Genomic DNA, 18202 nt, shown 5'->3' with positions numbered 1-18202 from the left:
TGAAAAAATGATTTTTGCCTTTCCATCACGATATATATATTTTTCATATTTTTCATAGCTAATCTCGATTGGTATCACATTTGTTTCATATCATTTTGAAACAGTTTTCAAGCATCTGTTCTAAAAACTATGCACACTCGAGAGTACTTTTATGAATATATGAATTAATATAAATAAACTTGAAAAAAAAACATAAACATAGAAAAATAGTTTATTCATCATTCCAACATATATAAAATAAAACGATAACGCTGGGGGGATTATTGTTACAGGGTGCAATGTCCAGTTCCAACCAGCAGAGAATAGTATTTGCTCCCTTACAGGAGGCACAAATTTTAAATGCGAAGAAGAGCCACACGGATGGTGAAAGTTCAAATGTTGTGTTTGACAGCTTAAACAAGATAAAAAGTGAGTAAATTTCGTTCAGCGACACAAACGCGAGTGCAAACAGAAAAGGTTGACTCTCACTGCCTGCTGTCACGCACGTTTCCGCCATATTTGATCGAACACATGTTCACAGCTAATCATTGTGATCCACCTGAAATCATCAGTCGGCATCAGTGATCATCTGGAGCTGTGCCTGCCTGTCCACTGGGAGTGAAAGTGTAGCCCAAGTTATTAGGGGCACCATCAATTCAGCAGGTGTGATTATGACGCGTCGTTCACTTGCAACGACTTCTGAACAGGCAGGAAGTCGGTCAGCCCTCATTAGAAAAATGACAGAAGGCCTCCATCCGCAGGACCAGATAGAAGCCAATATCAATATTTCATAAGAGAAATAAAAGGGAGCGGATCGATGCTAGGCTCCTCTCGGCTCACGATGATGTTATTAGGCATCCATCCTGCTCTTTGACTGATCCAATTGGATAAAGAGCCTTCAAGCCATACGGCGAGGATATGTGGTACGCGAAGCCCCCTGGTGGTGACCAACGTGCAATTGTTTTCAGGTACGTGCAACGGTGAGTACTGGAAAGAAAGCAGACCAGGCATAATGAGACGCAGGCAGCGACCAAAGCTCAACTTGTGTCCGAGTGATAGCATGCATTTATCATGCTTAATGTGTCTTTATACAGCTGCTGAAAGGTACTCATAAAATAGCTGGTAATCTACTTATCTTTAAAACCACTACGATCGGTATATTTATTATATATTTAGTGTGAGGAATCATCATGAATCTGAATACTTTTATATGATTAGATTGCTGTCATCGGAATATGTGTAATATCTATCTCAGTGTATACCCATCCATCTATTCTTTGAACTGTATAATAATCTATATTTAGTGGAAATAACAATGTGATTACTTTGGGTAATTGTATTTATTTAGTCTATATATGTGTGTATGTTTATGTATGTAATCTGTATAGTGTAAAGAGTATTCAGTAATCCGATTACTTTTTCAAGGTAACTGTGGCAATACTCGTCATTACACACACGCACGCACGCCCACCCCCGCCCACACACACACACATACAAGGAGAGCGTGAGAAACAGGAAATGAAGGAGAGCCTTAGCAGGCCAAGACCTCCACTGGGATGATCTTCCCTCTCTCAGCCAATCAGATGCAGGCGCACATTAGTCATCAATGGGCTTGGAGGCAAATTCCAGAAGGTGCCCCCCCCCGCCCCCCTCGAACCACCTTCCAACATGTTTTTGGTCTAAATATTTACAAGTTACAAGTTGAGCCCACTGACCACAAAGAAAAAGCTAGAGAAAATGTGGCGCTTTACAATTAGGCTTTGGCAAGATATGCCCACCCATAAAAGACGCCTGTGCTGCACTTCCTCTTGTGATGCAGTGAAGTTTAACGCTTCAACACTGTCCTGCTGGGTCGCCTGTTGATAAAAGGCCATAAAACAAATGAGCACCGTTGGCCAAGGGAAGCTATGCAAACACAATGATTTGCCTGCAGTTTTATTTTGGACAAATGGAGTGCAGTTACAGGCATACTGTCCGAAGAAAATGTGTAGACTCTAAAAACAAAAGCTATCAATTGCTATTTAGACAAAGATAGTGATAATGGCATCATTCGAGTGTATTTCCTTACAAAGCATAAAACATTTCAGCGCAGAGCAACAAAACAGTTTTGTCATAAATCGCAAAGATTCATAAATTTTCCGTCAAGTAAGCCATAATATATGAAAATAACACCACAGTAACATGAGTAAAAATTTAGCAAATGATGTCGCAATGTTGGGAGAACGCAGTTGTAAAATAACAACAAATAAGTCCTGTGACTTAGTTATGACAAATTTTGTTTATGGACAAATATTTTTTATTTGTGTATTTTAACATCTTTACTTCCATGATACTTACACTATAATCTTTAAAAAAAAAAAATCTACTTGATTGATGATTTCTCTGAAATTTAGATTTTATTTTTAATTTCATGCAAAATTCTAAGACAATTCAGATTTTTACCGTAATAATTTTTTTCTAATCACACAACTACTTCTGTAATATGAATATATATTTTTAATGACACTTTTGTCTGCAAATTATGACATCATTTTCGCAATAATTCAACTTCATTTTCCAAACCAATTTTCTGATGCATTTTGTGACTTTATTCCCATCGTTTTATTTTTTATTTCCTGCCAGGCCCGAACACTCCTTTGTAATTGGACAAAAAGGGACATTTTGCTGACTCGCGCGTATATCTCAGCATCTCGTTGAAGTAAAAGAAGGCAGCGGAAAGTAACTAATCGAACATGGGCTGCAATTAAGCAACATGCGGGCCAATAAGGATAATTGGATTGTGTGCCCTGCCCTGGTGGAGCTCGAACAAAGTTGGCTCAGCGGCGGGGAATCGATAGCGCTTCCCTCCTGGCCTCTTTTTTTTTCTATTTTATCTCTTTCCTCTCCTGTCGCTTGGTATTGACCCGAGAGACTGACGGATGACCGGAGGCGGCGTAGGAAGCGTCCTCGTCTTCCCTCTCGTCTTCCCTCTCATCCTTTGTTGACCCCTATGGGCCACTTTGTTGACCCCTATGGGCCAAATGTGTTACTGCACGTCCTGTTCCGCGCGGCCAGGAAACATCTGCGGGGACATCCTCCCTTCAAGCAAGAGGTTTCTGTCGAAATATTGATATAGGATGACAGTACAGTGAACTCATTTATCGCGGGGGAAACATTCCATACCCCAAAAATGGAAGATGTAGACAAGGGGTGCGCAACCTGTGGCTCCAGAGCTGCAAGTGGCTTTTTAATCCTTCTGCTGAGGCTTTCGGACTAAACATGAGTTAGATTGAATTTTAGTTGATTTGTATTTTAGTTGACATGTTTGAAAATGTGACTCTTAATTGGAAGATTATGGTCATCTTGTAACATTGAGATTTGGTTGGGGTGGGAGGGGGCGACACTCAAAATAGGCATTTTAACCAAAATGTGGTCTTTGTTATTATTGTTAGTCCAGTTAGTCCATGAAAGGAAATATGAAGCTCTTGTCAGAGCCTTTTATTCATTTTTTTTCTCACAGCAGCCACAAACCGGTTTGTCCAGTCCAGTATTCGCAATAGTAAAATGATATTTGTGTTTCATCGCGTCATACTTATCTTGTGTGGCTTGTTTGCACAGATCTATTCCCACAGGCGATATCCAAATGCGCCTATGACATTAGCACCTTGCACAGTTCAAATAAAAACAATAACGAGAAGTCCACCAAGGTAAAGAAAAAAAAAAAGTCCATAACAAAATCAACAGGGGCCTTAGTCAAGGTGGAAGGAATTCTCATCAGTTCCAAATTGCAGTCAGTCAGCACAAAACTTAAATTAAGGCTTCTAGAAAACAAAAAGTAAAAAAATAAAATAAAATAAAAAAATTCATGAACAGCTGCACTTTATTTGTTGTTTATTATCAGACTCACTCAGTGGTGTCAGGTGTGTGCTGACTCCCTTTCAACAAGACTTTGAATGTGATTGGCTCCATCTGAACTTCCCAGTTTAAGAGGGTGTGCACACTTGTGCAACCACACTATCTCGCTTATTTTTACATCTCTTGAAACGATAAAAAAAAAATTTTTAAATAATTGCTCTCGTTTTTTAATATCACCAAACTGAACAGGGGTGTGTAGACTTTTTATATCCACTGCATGTGTCATACAATGAATGATGCCGCCTCTCGCCCAGTATTTCATGATAACTGCCACTTTGCAGTTCAAAAGAAATGAACTGGAAATGACCCTTTGACTCAGGCGTGTTCTTAAAAATCACTTTCACGAATTCTTTCCCATTTGCACTTGCTGAGCTTGGCCAGGGGGGGGCGCTGGGTGGACCGGGGTGAGGAGAGCAGCAGTTTGCGGCGGGCAGGAAACATTAGATGCTGACCGAGGTCAAAGAGATAAAAGCCAGTCAATAGAAAGTCGTTCTTCATGTCACTTCAGCAAAGCAAAGTGCCTTCACACTAGCAGTGCGACGACTTGTTGGACAAGTCAAGTCGCGGATAAAAAGAGGGTGATAGAAGAATACGGTCAACCCCTGTTTATCGTGGGGCATCAAATAAAAAAACTTTTTTTCATAGTCGTACCTCCCTCGCAATGTTTTCAACTTATTATAGCATCAATAGAATTAATTAAATGAATGGATATGCCATTCATCTGTTCCTGCTGCAGAAAAAAAAAAAATCAAAACAACACTTTATGATATTACATTTTGGAAAAACATGTCATGTCACAAATAAATCCATTTAAAAAGAATTAAACCGTTTTTGCCACATTCTGTGCTTCAATTGAATAACCATAGTGTTACTTACTTCTGGTGTGCACGCTTTGGCCACCTGGGGGCAGTATATTGCAGACATAAAGTTCTGCATAAAAAAGGCCAACTCGGGCTCCGCGATGGACCATTTCTGGCCCGCCGGCTGTACGTTTGACACCTTGTCCTAAATTCGGACTTGCCTGATATGGTAAAAAGCCCCAAAAACAATCGCTTTAACAACCGTGCTCTAGCGGGGCCTCGCAAACGATCAGCGGGGGGTTTCACTGTAAACACAATACAATGTTTCCCCTTAAATTTCCGTCATGCCACCAAGTTGTCACGATGTGTGACGTCGCGTGTAGCCGCGCCGCCTGTCACGGCGTGCTGGCAGAGACAAACGTGGCCTTTCATCCGGCCGCGGCGCTGTGACCAAGCGATTCTTCCGGCCACCAATGGCCTGCCGTCGCAAATTTATGCCTCCGGGGGCCGAGCGATTGCTGTTCTTAGCGGACTAGTAGGCTCAAGTTGGCGGGAGTGGGTGCGGTTGCCTTGGCGACCAACTTCTAGCCACAACAAGGCTGGTTTTGTCTTGGGGACAACCTGGTCCAGTGGCCCCCTTTTCACTCCCCCGTTCTCACTCTACACCACACACACACACACACACACACACACACACACGCACACACACGCACACTCACACACTGTGTTTTTCTGTCAGCATGTCCCGGCATGGGAGGAGTGTTTACAGGATGTTATCTCTGTCTTTCCCAGTGTGCCTCGCGGTCCATCCATCCATCTGGAATGTTGGGAAAGGACGGAGGAGTTCCACAGGGGGCGTGACGAGACTCACTGAGAGAGAGAGAGAGAGGGGCGGGGGGATGGGGGGTGGGGGGCATAAATACATCCAGCAGATACTGGCACTCGCATTCCCTGCTGGATTACTGAACAAGTTGGAGAGAGTCTGAAGGTGAGCTCGGCTTTAATTCGCAATGAATTCTTGGAAAAGCTAAAGCACGTTTTGGTTCAAACTAAAGAAAGCAAAATGGAAAGAATTAAAGTCTCTTGTTGCTTGGCCAGTGGATTTTGATCATTCAAGTTGAAGATTTGAAGGTGAGCTTGGCTTCAATTCCCCTTTGGTTAAGAAAAAAAAAAAAAAAAAGGGAAAGAAAAAAGAGAGTGAAAAGGAAAGAATTAAAGTCGCTTGTTGTTCTGACAATGAAATAGGATCCTTCAAGTTAAGGATTTGAAGGTGTGCTTGGATTTAATTTTCAATTCACTGATTCTTTTGAGTTGAAAAAAACAAAAAGACCGTGAAATGGATTTAAAGCTGTAGGTTGCGCCGCAAATGGATTTTGAGCTTTCAAGTTCAGGATTTGAATGTCACCTTAGTCAACTGTCTAATAGCTAACACTTAAGCTAACACATTTGGGTAAAAAAACAAAACACAAACGTCATTTAAGGTATTTAAAAAAAAGCAAGACGTGAGATAAAAAGAATTAAAGCCCAGTTTTGGTAAAAAAACATTTTTTTAAACTGAAAGTGAAATAGAATGAATTAAGCCTTATTGTGCTCTTCCAATGCATTTTGAACATTCAATTCGAGGATTTGAAGGCCAGCTCAGCTTCAACGCTCAGTAAGTTAACACTTTAGAGCATATGGGGGTTCAAAACAAGTGAAAAAGCAAGAATTAAAGCCTCTTGCCGCACTGCAAGTGCATTGACACCATTGAGGGTGAGGATGTGAAGGTCAACTTGACTTCAATGATCTATCAATTCACTCTTGATTGCATGATTTAACATGAAAAAAAAGTGAAATGGAAAGAATTAAAGCCTTTGGGTGTTCTGCCAAGGCACTTTTGGCCTGCAAAATTTGTCTGCGTGACGCTTACGTCACATGTGACGTTTCGTCAACTGGCCTGGAATGTTCGCGTCAAGCCCAATTGATTGAGTGGGAAGGCACTTTTGTTACGTTGTTGTTTTTTTTGTTGTTTTTTTTTTATTGTTGAAAATCAGGCCAAATGTCCGTGTGGCGTCGTCAAGGCCACGGCCCTTGCGGAGGAGTGGATCTGCATGGTCATGGTGGGGAGGGAGGGAGGCCCATTCCTTGTGTTTGCGAGCTCCCTGCAAGCTACAAATTGGAGGGGGGGGGGGGGGGGGGGGTTCCAACTGTAGTGGAAGGGCCTCGCCCTAAGCAAAAATTCCACCTTAACAAGACCAAACTTTTGTGTGTGTGGCAAACGTTTGATAAAAATGACACACAATTCCTAATTATGATTCCTGTTCTGAACGTGTAAAAAGGACGTCCTCATGAACGTAAAGTAAAATGACACCGAGTGACCTCATCACTGCAGCAAGCGTGCGCATGCCACTGGCGTTAATGAACCCTCCGGCCATGTTTGTGTCCAAAATATGTGACCCGCTTTGTCTCAAATCATCAACAGTGACGGCACGAAAAGGAAAAGATGTCATTTCGAAGTAGAATGGGAAATGAACGTTTTCTTCCGCCATTTTTTTGCCCCTTGTCTCCCTGACTGTCAATGTATTGAATATATTGTGGAAATTATAAAATATAAAACATGTAAATGAATGGAAATAATGTCAAAAATATGTACAAAAACAAAAGTGGCCTCCTAATTGTTTTCATGCATCAACATTTTACTAAATAAAAATATTTTTATATTGATTTATTGAATTAGAATAATATTTCATATCATGATATCATTTAGAAAAAAAGAACAAGGGTGTCCTATTTTTTTTTTCATGCATAATTTTAATTTATAAAAGAAAAAAATCCATCCCGAAAAAAAGTGCCTCCTAATTTATTTTACATTTTAAAAATATTTTTTGCGTCGTTTTCCACATGCAAATGCATCAGTTCGACCTGTAGCATAACAGTAGCCCTCATTTGTTTTTTCTTTTTTTTTTTTTGTCACATAAAAACACACACACGGCAATGCACATTCGTACGCGCGTGTGCGTGCGCGTGCGTGTGCACGATTACAAGGTTGCGCAATTGCGCTGCCGAAGGCTTTTCATTAACCAGGCTTGGGTGTGCCTTTTTCCGGGCCTCTCCGGGGAGTTGAAGCGCACTTAGATCATCTCCCCGGTGTCTTTTCTCCGCCGCGGCCGATAAGTGACGTGTCGGCGCAGTAAAATCCCCCACCCAGTTTGCTCCACTGTGAACATCTGTGTTTGCGCTGGACCGGCGCCATTGTTAGACAAGTCCAACCCAATGAGCGATCCCAAACACCACATTACGTCCATGGTGTTCGCGTGCTCGCACTCTCTGGTGTGACCGTGCGGCTGCGGGGGGTGCGGCCCGATGCCGACATTGTGCAGACAAGACCCGGAGTCGTTTCTGCATGTCGGGACACGGTCCGGTTCTTGGCGCTCGTACCTGCCAGGGACTTCGCCGCGCTTCTTAACTCGATGGAAAATGGAGCGCATGTTTTGGTGTGTGGAGTGCCTGTCCACCAAGCAAAGTGTGGAATTGAACAAGCGAGTACATTTTTTTTGCCGGTTGCCTCATGTCAGAAAACGTGTCTCGAAGCAAGCTGCTCAGAATTTAGGACTAATTCTCTCCAGCTCTGACCTGGCAGCTTCCCAAGCAAAGATCCAAGACAAAAAGCTGAGCAGGGCTGCAGTGTTGTTGGATGCGTGTTGGTGAGTGAGACTAGCAAGAACTGGTCCAACACCGCTTCTTACCCCTCACGTCGGCACACCTCATGGAAGAGGGGGCGGGGTGAGCAGTGGCTCATTTGCATGAGACAGGACCATGTGGATTTCAAAAAGACTGCCGAGAAAGAGTGACTGAGTGACAACCCAAACTTTTTTTTTTTCAAGAATATGCTCTATGCGAGCCCACTAGTTGAAACAAGGCATTCTGACAAATATTGCGTTTGTGGAATAAAAATGAATCCACCCGTTTTCAGCCATCACTGCGGGCAGCCATTTTGTCACTTCTGTCGACTGAAAATGACATCACAAATGCTCAGGGCTCAGGTAACGACCAATCACGGCCGACCAGTTTTCTGAAGCTGAGCCGCGATTGGTCGTTACCTGAGCAGTTGTGAAGTCATTTTCAGTCGACAGAAAGGGACAAAATGGCCGCCCCCCGAAATGGATGGCTGGATTTTGCTGCTTAACTCATATTCCACAAACGCAATATTAATCAGAATGCCGTGTCATCTAGTGGGCCTGCTGGGAATATATTCTTGAAAAAAATATGTTTGGGTTTTAAGTCCACTTTAAGACACCTTGGGACCTGTGGTTGTCTCTCATTTTGCTCCGGTCTGACACTGCGCCTAATACTCGTGTTGACTCCTCTGACAGTAGAGGGGGCGGGGTGAGCATCAGCAGGAGCCCGCAAATGAGTTGTTGACTGACTGGCACTTTATCAAGACACCTGGGAACTGCTTGAGTTTGTGGGGAAAGTGGCATAAAACGTCTCCTTCCCTCTTGGTCTCCTTTCAGGAACGTCCCCGGCTGTGGCGTAATCCTTTTGTCGCCGTTAGCTAGCGGCCGTGAAATCGCGCAACCATGAGCAACGTGGCGAACTGGCTGGTGGACAACAAGGATAAGATCGAGAAAGGGTTGGACATCATGGGGCAGGCGTCCGAGGTTCTGGCCGCCACCGTGGGCCAGCTGCACCCCATCCTGGAGGCGGTGTTCATGGCCTCGGCCGAGATCCTCAGCAACCCGGAGGGCAAGGAGGCCGTCTACTTGAGCAAGAAGATCGAGCAGGTCAACCAGAAGCTGGTGGGCATCCAGTGCGAGATCGACCAAATCGCCCTGGAGCTGCAGAGGGCGTCGATGAACAAGCAGAACGTTGACCGCGAGGCGCACATTCTGGGCCAGTACGACAAGTTCCAGGAGTTCATCAACGCCAAGCCCAGCATGAAGGAGAAGAAGAAGGAGAAGTTCATCAAGTATTACGAGAACACCGAGGCCGACTTGAACTTGGACGCTCTCTACAACGCCGTCGTGGGGGAGAACACGGCCGGCGAGCCCATGCTGGACACGCTGGTCGCCACGGAGCAGAGGAGCCGCCGGGCGGTGGAGGACTTCTGCGCTCGGCTCAAGAAGCTCTTTGTGGTGGGCCTCATCGCCGTCATGGGCTACGCCGCCCTCAAAGAGGGCGTGGTGGAAATGGGCCTGGTCACCAAGTGGCAGGACCGCATGGAGGCGGCGGAGAAGCGCATGAAAGCCGCCGTGGACCACTGCACCGAGACCTTCGTGGACCAGGCCAAGCTGGACCTGGAGGACGTGCTGAAGGAGAGCGCGTGCGCCGTCAGCGAGGACTTCACGCGCTCGCTGCTCTCTGCGCTGGTCAAGAAGTACGACTGGGTCAAGTGGTCGGTGCGCGCCTTCAACAACCGCGAGCGCATCTTCTTCTACAACTGGCTGGCGGGGCGCAAGTGCCACGGCAGCGGCGGGGCCAACTGGTTCGAGCTGATGACCGACAACAAGATCAGGGTGGTGGTGTCCTTCTGCGTGGAGCCGCGGCCCATCGACAAGACTCGCATCTACGAGCAGATCGAGCAGCAGAGGCTGAAGGGCAACATGATGGCGGTGGCCCTCACGCTCAACCGCTGCTTCCCCGACTGCCTGGTGCACGCCGTCAGCCACTACAAGGAGGTGGTGGAGTCCAACAACTTCAGCGTGGAGTCCTACTACTACGGCAAGCACAAGCGGGCCTTCCTGTGCATCCACCCGCAGTAGAACCTTGCCCCAGCGCAACGGAATGGACTCTCGAGCACTGCGTCCATCCACTTTTGTTCGTTGTACAAGGTCCTCATTTCATCTCAGACAAGTTAGAGACGTGAATCTGAATCAAAGGGGACATCTTATGGAAAATGCATGTTTCGTTTGCTTGTATGCTCATCGTGGGAGATCAGGAAAGTCGCAGGCGTCAAAGTCAAGGCCCGGGGTCCGAATCAAACAAACCTTGATGTTTATTGCTAAATGGACGTGTTGTTCTTTTCATTTTGAGGAAAATCTGCGCGAAAAATTGCCATTTTATTCATTTTTCATAAATTGGGATGAACCAGATTCTGATGGTATGATCACTGTGAGCAAAAATAACGGGTTTCATGACATCGTGCTATCGCTAAAATGTATTATTTTGACATGGTTGAGTAATTCACATTTTCCATTGACCACTAGCTAGATTAGTAGACAGAAAAATAGCATAAACAATTTAAATGTTCCAACATCAAAATGTACTAATAAAAGTACTTGTTGACGAGGAGTATGTGTAATGAGTAGCTACTTTTCTACTTCTGTGCTTTGTGAAGTAACTGTCAGGGCAGAAACACACATCTGTTAGCCATGCTAGTTAGCTGCCTTGGTAGCGACTCTGTTATATTGATGCCACCACGTGCTAACTTGGTTGCAAACGTTCATTCCCACACAACGATATCTTAACTTTGCTTTGAAATTGTCAATGATGAATGATGGGTGGCGCTCTTATCGCTAAATTTAGCTTCCTTTGGTAGCTACTCTTTGTGAGCACATTTTGCATATCATCGCTGTCTTATGAAAAACCGGTATGTCCATTTTTTTCTCTCTTTTTTTTTTAATGTTAATGGGGTTTCCGCGTTATGCACATCCCATTAACGTGAACATTTTAAAAAAATGACAGAAATGGACATGCGCGTTTTTTACAGGACAGCGATGATATTGATATCCTTCCTCTATCAAGCCATGGTAAATACTCCAAAAAGATTTCTCTGAAAAGGGAAAATCCATCTCACTCACTGAGGTTGACTGTGGCCTACAATGACAATCAGTTTGACGCCCAAAGTAAATCTTTTGCGAGCTGCCTATCTCCCGAAAAATGCGTTTGTGTTGTGTCCGCTACTCTAATTACGGAGCGACATGGGGAAATTAGTTCAATGTGAAAAATAATACACTCACAGTAATTGTGCGAATCCTGAACAGCAGCCACTATAATATGTCTCCTTCAACGGTCCAATATTTCAAAATAAAGAGTATGTCAGCTAAGTCTGTAACTTCCAAACCTACAACAAGCCATCTTGCCAAGGATGAGCATTTTTAGCTTAGCCAAAATAGCCATGCTGCAGCTAGCCAGGCTTCCTGTTTAAATAAACACTCACATCGCAGCATCCGTAGAATACAAAAAATACCAAAGAGAATACACCCACAGATTTTGTTGTCATACAGCAGGACCCTTTTTATTTTCAAGATCAATCTGACATGCTTGAATCACTGTGATGTTTTTTTTTTGTCTGTGTTCGTCCAACGTTGCTTCTTTGTTTTTTTTCTGCAACTGATTTTCCTTTGCAGGTACACGTTTCTAGATTGACAAAACTTTTTTTTGATGAATGTAATGTGCAGAACCAGTACCTGTGTAAAAAAAAAAAAACACAAAACCCCATTCCATTAAAATTATGCAGATTTTTTTAAACACCAACCTCATTTGTCATTTGATTTTCAAGAAAAATGCACAGGAAGTGTGAGGAAGCAACCCGTAAAGATGGAAAGACATTTTATGTTTAGTTGGGCTCTCGCTGTACCTCAGCTTGAACAGCTGTTAACTTCCACCACTGCCAAAAGTGAAGTTTACTGTGTCAACACTACTATTGTTGGTTTCTTACCAAAAGCCTTTTAGTGTACTGTTTCCTATTTACGATAGCCTCCCATAAGATGAGCAGGGGCCGCTTGCTAAACCCTAAAGGTGTAAGATATCTCCTGGAATGAAGTCTCAAAATGGCTTTAAGATTATTTGCTGTTGTGGGAAATTCAGGGAGGGGTCCTTTGTACCGCAAGATACAGCCTTTAGTTGGTACTATGAACACGGCGGTGGTTCACGACCGGGCCCAAGAATGTGAAATTTGCCTTTAACAATGGAATATAGTATTAGGAAATATCAGCAGATAACCGCAATACTTAGCAGGCAAACTTAACAATTTAAATAAATAAAGAATGCCGGGGGTCTTAAGTAAAAATTAAGAAATATTAAAAACATTAAATTGGAGCACAATATCAAAGTTTTGAGACCTTTCTTGTTTCTAGCACCAGATATAGGAAGCAGATATCTATTTTTTTCAAAAACACGCACACACTGTATATATATATATATATATATATATATATATATATATATATATATATATATATATATAAGTGTGTGCGTGGGTGTGTAAGAAATGATAATACTGTAAACCAAAAACGTTTACCAAGTGGGTGGGGAGGGCAGCTTCGGGATGACGTCATTTGCCATTACTGTACCTCCCAAAACGGGTGCGCCTAGATCACGTGACCGAAACACGGAAACATACCGTGGAGTTAGTTTTTGACGTCTGTTGTCTTCAGCTAAACTTTTTTTCGTTTTTTTCTTTTAGAGGTGAGTACTATAAACCGCTAATTAACTAAATAGTTCGTCGTGTAGACTCGCTGTCAACCTTTTCAAAGTGACTATTATCGACTATGTTTGGTTCTCTTGTTACTTGATCGATGAGTGTTGCGCTCCTGAACGCTTTGTGCTTCATACAAAGAACAAATAATAATAATAATAATAATGATTTGTTAAAGTAGCTTCTTTGGCTGATGTTAAGTGGTAAAAGTCAGCATATTGGCAGATCGACTTTTAAAAAAACGTGTTGAATGCAACTTAACTGGGCGTTGGTCGCTTCAGCACTCGTCGATGACGTCATCGACCAGGTTTTAGCGTTTGCTCGTGTCTTGTGTTGATTTTGCGTGTGAGGAAGTTTTACTCGTGTGCGGTTTGAACAATCTTGTTAACGTGCCCTGTTTGCCTCTCAGCTTGTCGATCGATGCCTTGGCCATTATGAGAGCTCATTAACGGCCTGTTTGTTGGCTTTCAGCTCGCCCTTAAGTGCCATCATGATCGGATATTGTTTGGCAGACTATCTGGACACTTGAACAATATTGGAATGAAGCATATGTGCAAGATTACTGCGCTTTTGGAGTATGCACGTGTTGTATGTTTTGATGAGTTGTATTTCAAACAACACGGACAATGACTGTCGTGGCCAGTTCATTACTAATATGTGGTGTTTTTGTGGCGTCAACTTAATAGATCTCTGACTAGGGTTTCTTTATAATGTTTTGACCCTCTTGAATCTTTGCTAAATTCTGCGCATGCAAATCAAAAAGGACACTTCACCACCCTCCTCTATGTAATGCAGTTTAACCCTTTAAAAGTAAAGTAAAAGTAAACTTAGGTGTATAGGCTATTATACAGGACCCTCATTTTTAAAAGTCAAATTATAATTAATAACAGAAAAATATAGATTGTGGAAAAATATCTGTAACAGCTGATGTGCTACAATACATTTCTGGGTTTTAGTTAAAAAATTTAATAATCAAATGTATTAAACTGGAAAGTCTGTCTTAAAATGAAATTGTATTTAACATTTTATACATACAGAACTCATGCATAGTGTATGCCACAATTTTCGTTTTTTGGACATGACTGAGAAATTAAGGGAAATTTCGCATTACAACCCATCATATTACAGTGTTAAAAAGGTGGAACAAAATCCTTCCCTGAAAATCCATCTCTTGTAGTCTCTTGTCATCCATCAGGTGTACCTAATGAAGTGTCACTGAGAGTACTGTTTCCATCGAGACGTGGCATTGTCGTAAGAGCTCTTGCTCGAAGTACATTCAGTGTTTATGATCAGAGTCAACACAGTAATAGCCGCAGGATCTGATGAGAGCGACACACGGCAGACTGGGGGAAAAAAAACAACCTGGGTGCTTTATTCCATCACGAAATCCCCTGGAACAACTCGGACAGACGGGTTATTTTCCATTGCCTGGTTTCCACGGCAACCTGCACCTTTTGGTCCAGCGGGTTTGACCGTTCTCTCTCTTTATCCCTCTCGTTAATCACGTCCCACACCCCGATATTTTGCCGTGTACACTTTTTGAGGAGCAGCTATTTGGTTGCTTACAGGGGACATTTTGATATCTTTTTAATGTGTAATCAATAACGCGGTCGAGGGAGAAGTGGTGACGTTTCGTTGAGAATCTGGAGGACGTCTTGCAAATGCCAACTACATTTGAAAAGCATACAATGGCAATTGCAAAAGAATTAAGGCCGTTGAAAGGCGACCTTGAATTTCATCCGTTGTGTTAAATTTTAGATTTGTGTGTTTCAAAATGATGATAAAGGTAGCTACTGCAACCTAGTCACTTTTTTAGTCTGCTTTGTTACAGAAAAGCAAACTATTTTTTCACCAGACAGAAATGCCATGTAGCGCATTAGCTTAGCATTAAGCTGGGCAAAATGTGGGCATTTACTTAGCTGCACTAAATGAAACCAAACGTGATTTTCATTAGGCTGCATCGTACCGTAGCATGTTAGTTTAATTTTAAGACTGTCAACATCTGTACCTTTTGTTACTTTCAATACATGAAACTAAACGTGTTTTTCATCAGACAGTGACAATGTAGCATGTTAGCTTAGCATTAAGACAGGGACAGGTGGGCCCTTTGCACTTCAGTGCACAGCTAAGGGTCGGAGCTGGCTAAAACTGGAGCTAGCATGTCCTATCCCTATGCTGTAGCAATTACACCGGTTTTTGTTTTTTTTTTAAACGGTATCTGATCTAAGATGCTTTGAGTCAACTGAGAATACAAACATGCAAAATCGTCACTCGTCATAATTAGCCTGAAGCTTTTGGGCTTTTTAAGTGAGATTTTCTTTTTGCTGTCCGCTAGTATTGCAAGAATTCTCTTGATTGAAAACTGTGGCCAGCAGACCTACAATATGAGAAATAACTTCGGCCCTTTGATATTTTCGTCTTCGATAGAAGCGGGGCGACACCAGAAATGGCCGACCAGCTGCAGAGGCTCGTGGCGGAGAAGAAGGACATGGTGGAGACGGTGATGGAGGCCTTCGAGCAGGGCGCCGAAGTTGTGGCCAGCATCGTGGGCGACCTCTTCCCCGTTTTCTCCATCGCCGCCCCTATCGTCAAGCTGGCGCTGGACAACGTGGAGAGCAAAGAGGCGACCTTCATGAAGGAGCAATTCCAGAAGGTGCGCGACCGCCTGGACGCCATCTCCGACCAGATGCAGCGCATCCATGAAGAGATCAAGAAGAGCGGCATGGACGCCGCCTACTTCTCGGTGGAGGAGAACATCACCAACCAGTTCCGCAAGTATATGGACATCCTCAACGCCAAGGCCAAGTTCCGGGAAGTCAAGAAGAAGCTCTTCCTGGAGCATTTCGACAAGACTGGCGGCGACAAGAACCTGCACGTCCTCTACAACGCCGTGACGGGCGACAACTTCTCGGGCGAGTCGGTGCTGGAGATCATCCTCAACTACGAGGAGAAAAGCCGCCGGCCCCTGGAGGATTTCTGCGCCAGGCTGAAGAAGCTCTTCTGCCTCGGACTCATCGCCCTACTGGGCCACGCCGCCCTGAAGGGCTACGACGAGGAAGACGCTCTCCTCAAGGACTGGGGCGAGAAGATGAAGGCGGTGCAGGAGAAGATGAACGCCGTCATCGAGGACTGCGTGGCGAGCTTCCCCAAGCAGGCCGAGCTGGACGCCAGGCGGCTGGTGAGGGACAACCCGAGATGGACCAACCGGCAGCTGGCCGACGCCATCGTCGCCAAGCTGAAGACCAAGTACGACTGGGTGGGCTGGTCGGTGCGCGTCTTCAAGTCGCCCACGGGCCTCTTCGCCCCCAAGAACTACCACTGCCCCGCGGGGAGGAGCCGCTTCCAGGTGCCCGCGTCGGACGACAAACTCAACGTGGTGGTGTCCTACAGCTCCTCGCCCGAGCCGGTAGACAGCACCCACATCCAGCAGCTGATTCAGAGCCAGAAGAAGCTGGGCGTGGTGGCCGTGGCCGAGATGCTGTTCGAGAAGGTGCCCGAATGCGCCGTCCACGCCGTGAAGACCAGCAAGGACCTGGCCTGCGCCTGGAGCTTCGGCGACGAGCTGCACTACTGGCAGGAGCACAAGAACTTATACGTGTGCCTTCACTCGGCTTAACGGCTCGATCACATCCGGACTTGACGCCGCCGCGCTGCCACGCTTTTCTCCCTTATGTGCCTTGGACACATCTTTTGTCCTCATGAGCCAGTTACACTTTGCAACATGAAATTTGGTGGTTTGTCAGGAGTAGAAAAAAAAAGTCTTCCAAGAGCCATGAATGAAAAGACACAAGTCTGCCATTTTGTTTCCAAGTGGACATTTTAGCATCAAAATGTAATAACATTTTGAAAATTCCACCCCAAAGCAAGAAACAACATGAGATTTGGAAGCCATATCTATCATAAGTGGAGCCACAAAAAAAGTCTGAAAAAGCCCCAAAAGATACAGGAAATCCTGTATTTAGTCTTGTAGAAGGCATTGGAGAATAAGTTAGGCTATTTCCTTTTGAACATCGAACACGTCTTACAGATTTTTTTTTTTCAATTCAACCCCTGAAGGCATTTTGACTTCGAATCATGGAATGTGGTAGGAATAACCTTCATGCGTAGACCTACAAAAACGTCTCGAGAAGTGATGCCCAAAAACTCACAGAAAGTCTGCCAGCTTGGTTTGAAGTGACAAGTTGATGAAAATTCCATTCGATTCAATTCCATTCAGCAACATGGACTTTGGTAGGAGCGTCTATCATGAGTAGACCTACAAAAAAGTCTCAGAAAGCCATGCCCAGAAGGACAAAGGAAGTCTGCCGTTTTAGGTTTGTCGCGGCCATTTATGGGTTGCTTTGACCATTTCCTTCCGACTTCGAAGACTGACTCGTCCGAGAGATTTTGTCCAGTTGCTGTCAAATTGGAAGTATACGTTCCTGATGCTCAAGTCTGAGACTTTTTTTAGTTTTTGTGTAATTCCTGAGCATGGCAGAGAAGTGACATAATTTGCCATAAACACAAATCTCATTTTGTCCTCTTCTGACATCATTAGCACACAGCTAACACAACAATCGAATTATGTTGTTCTAGAGTTGTTTCTCCTGAAGTGGTACGCCTTATTCAAATTTATATTCTGTCCTTTCTGAATGTATGCGCTTTTATTAACCACTATGATCAAATGATATATTCTGTCAGACATTACTGAAGCAGTTTATATCCGAACATTTTCCTCATCTTTTCCAAACATTCCGAAATGTATCTATTTAGCATATGTCATTATCGTGTGTTTGACGGTAGATGCTGTTCCAATTCAATTGTCAGAATAAACATTAAAAGTGAATATAATTTTTTTGTGTGTTTTTGCGCTGTTGCCATGGATTTAATTCGCAAAACGGAATTTGTCTCGCTCGCATTTCCGAGAGGGACAAAAAGGATATTTTAGCGAGTGTGGAAACACCCTGGCTGCCCTGTAATCAAGTGGTTGCGGCTTTTCTATCTTTGTCACAGAAAGATGAGCGTCATGTTCACAAAGTGCAAAACAAGTCAAAGTCTGCTTTCCAGTTCCAGCACCTTTCGTATGCGACATACCCAAATTCAAATGTTGAAAATGGGAGAAAATAGCAATTAGCTGTTTACCAAGCTAGCT

General features: G+C 43.8%; 2 protein-coding genes across 4 annotated transcripts; both read left to right on the top strand.

The window, feature by feature from the left end:
- Window positions 1-5567: 5567 nt before the first annotated feature.
- Window positions 5568-12128, top strand: rpz5 (rapunzel 5). 2 transcript variants are annotated; one of them, XM_086038526.1, is made up of 2 exons: window positions 5568-5661; window positions 9167-12128. In XM_086038526.1, exon 2 carries the CDS (start codon window positions 9233-9235, stop codon window positions 10412-10414), a length of 1182 nt encoding a protein of 393 aa, XP_085894652.1. In that variant the 5' UTR covers window positions 5568-5661; window positions 9167-9232; the 3' UTR covers window positions 10415-12128. The 2 variants fall into 2 exon arrangements, with proteins under 2 accessions (XP_085894652.1, XP_085894653.1); XM_086038527.1 differs by having other exon boundaries at window positions 5656-5804.
- rpz4 (rapunzel 4) lies at window positions 5627-17901 on the top strand. 2 transcript variants are annotated; one of them, XM_086038530.1, is made up of 2 exons: window positions 5627-5661; window positions 15499-17901. In XM_086038530.1, exon 2 carries the CDS (start codon window positions 15518-15520, stop codon window positions 16685-16687), a length of 1170 nt encoding a protein of 389 aa, XP_085894656.1. In that variant the 5' UTR covers window positions 5627-5661; window positions 15499-15517; the 3' UTR covers window positions 16688-17901. The 2 variants fall into 2 exon arrangements, with proteins under 2 accessions (XP_085894656.1, XP_085894655.1); XM_086038529.1 differs by lacking the exon at window positions 5627-5661 and adding an exon at window positions 12957-13061.
- The last annotated feature ends 301 nt before the right edge of the window (window positions 17902-18202 follow it).

This window comes from Filicampus tigris, chromosome 8, assembly GCF_054856515.1.
Source record: "Filicampus tigris isolate MCC_2025a chromosome 8, RoL_Ftig_1.0, whole genome shotgun sequence".
NCBI lineage: Eukaryota > Metazoa > Chordata > Actinopteri > Syngnathiformes > Syngnathidae > Filicampus > Filicampus tigris.
The sequence above is the reverse complement of the archived record's forward strand: the minus strand, read 5'-3'. Positions and strand labels throughout refer to the sequence as shown.

Bases quoted from the DNA above. Each gene is read 5' to 3' on its own strand.
- rpz5 (XM_086038526.1), top strand. From the start codon at position 9,233: ATGAGCAACGTGGCGAACTGGCTGGTGGACAACAAGGATAAGATCGAG.
- rpz4 (XM_086038530.1), top strand. From the start codon at position 15,518: ATGGCCGACCAGCTGCAGAGGCTCGTGGCGGAGAAGAAGGACATGGTG.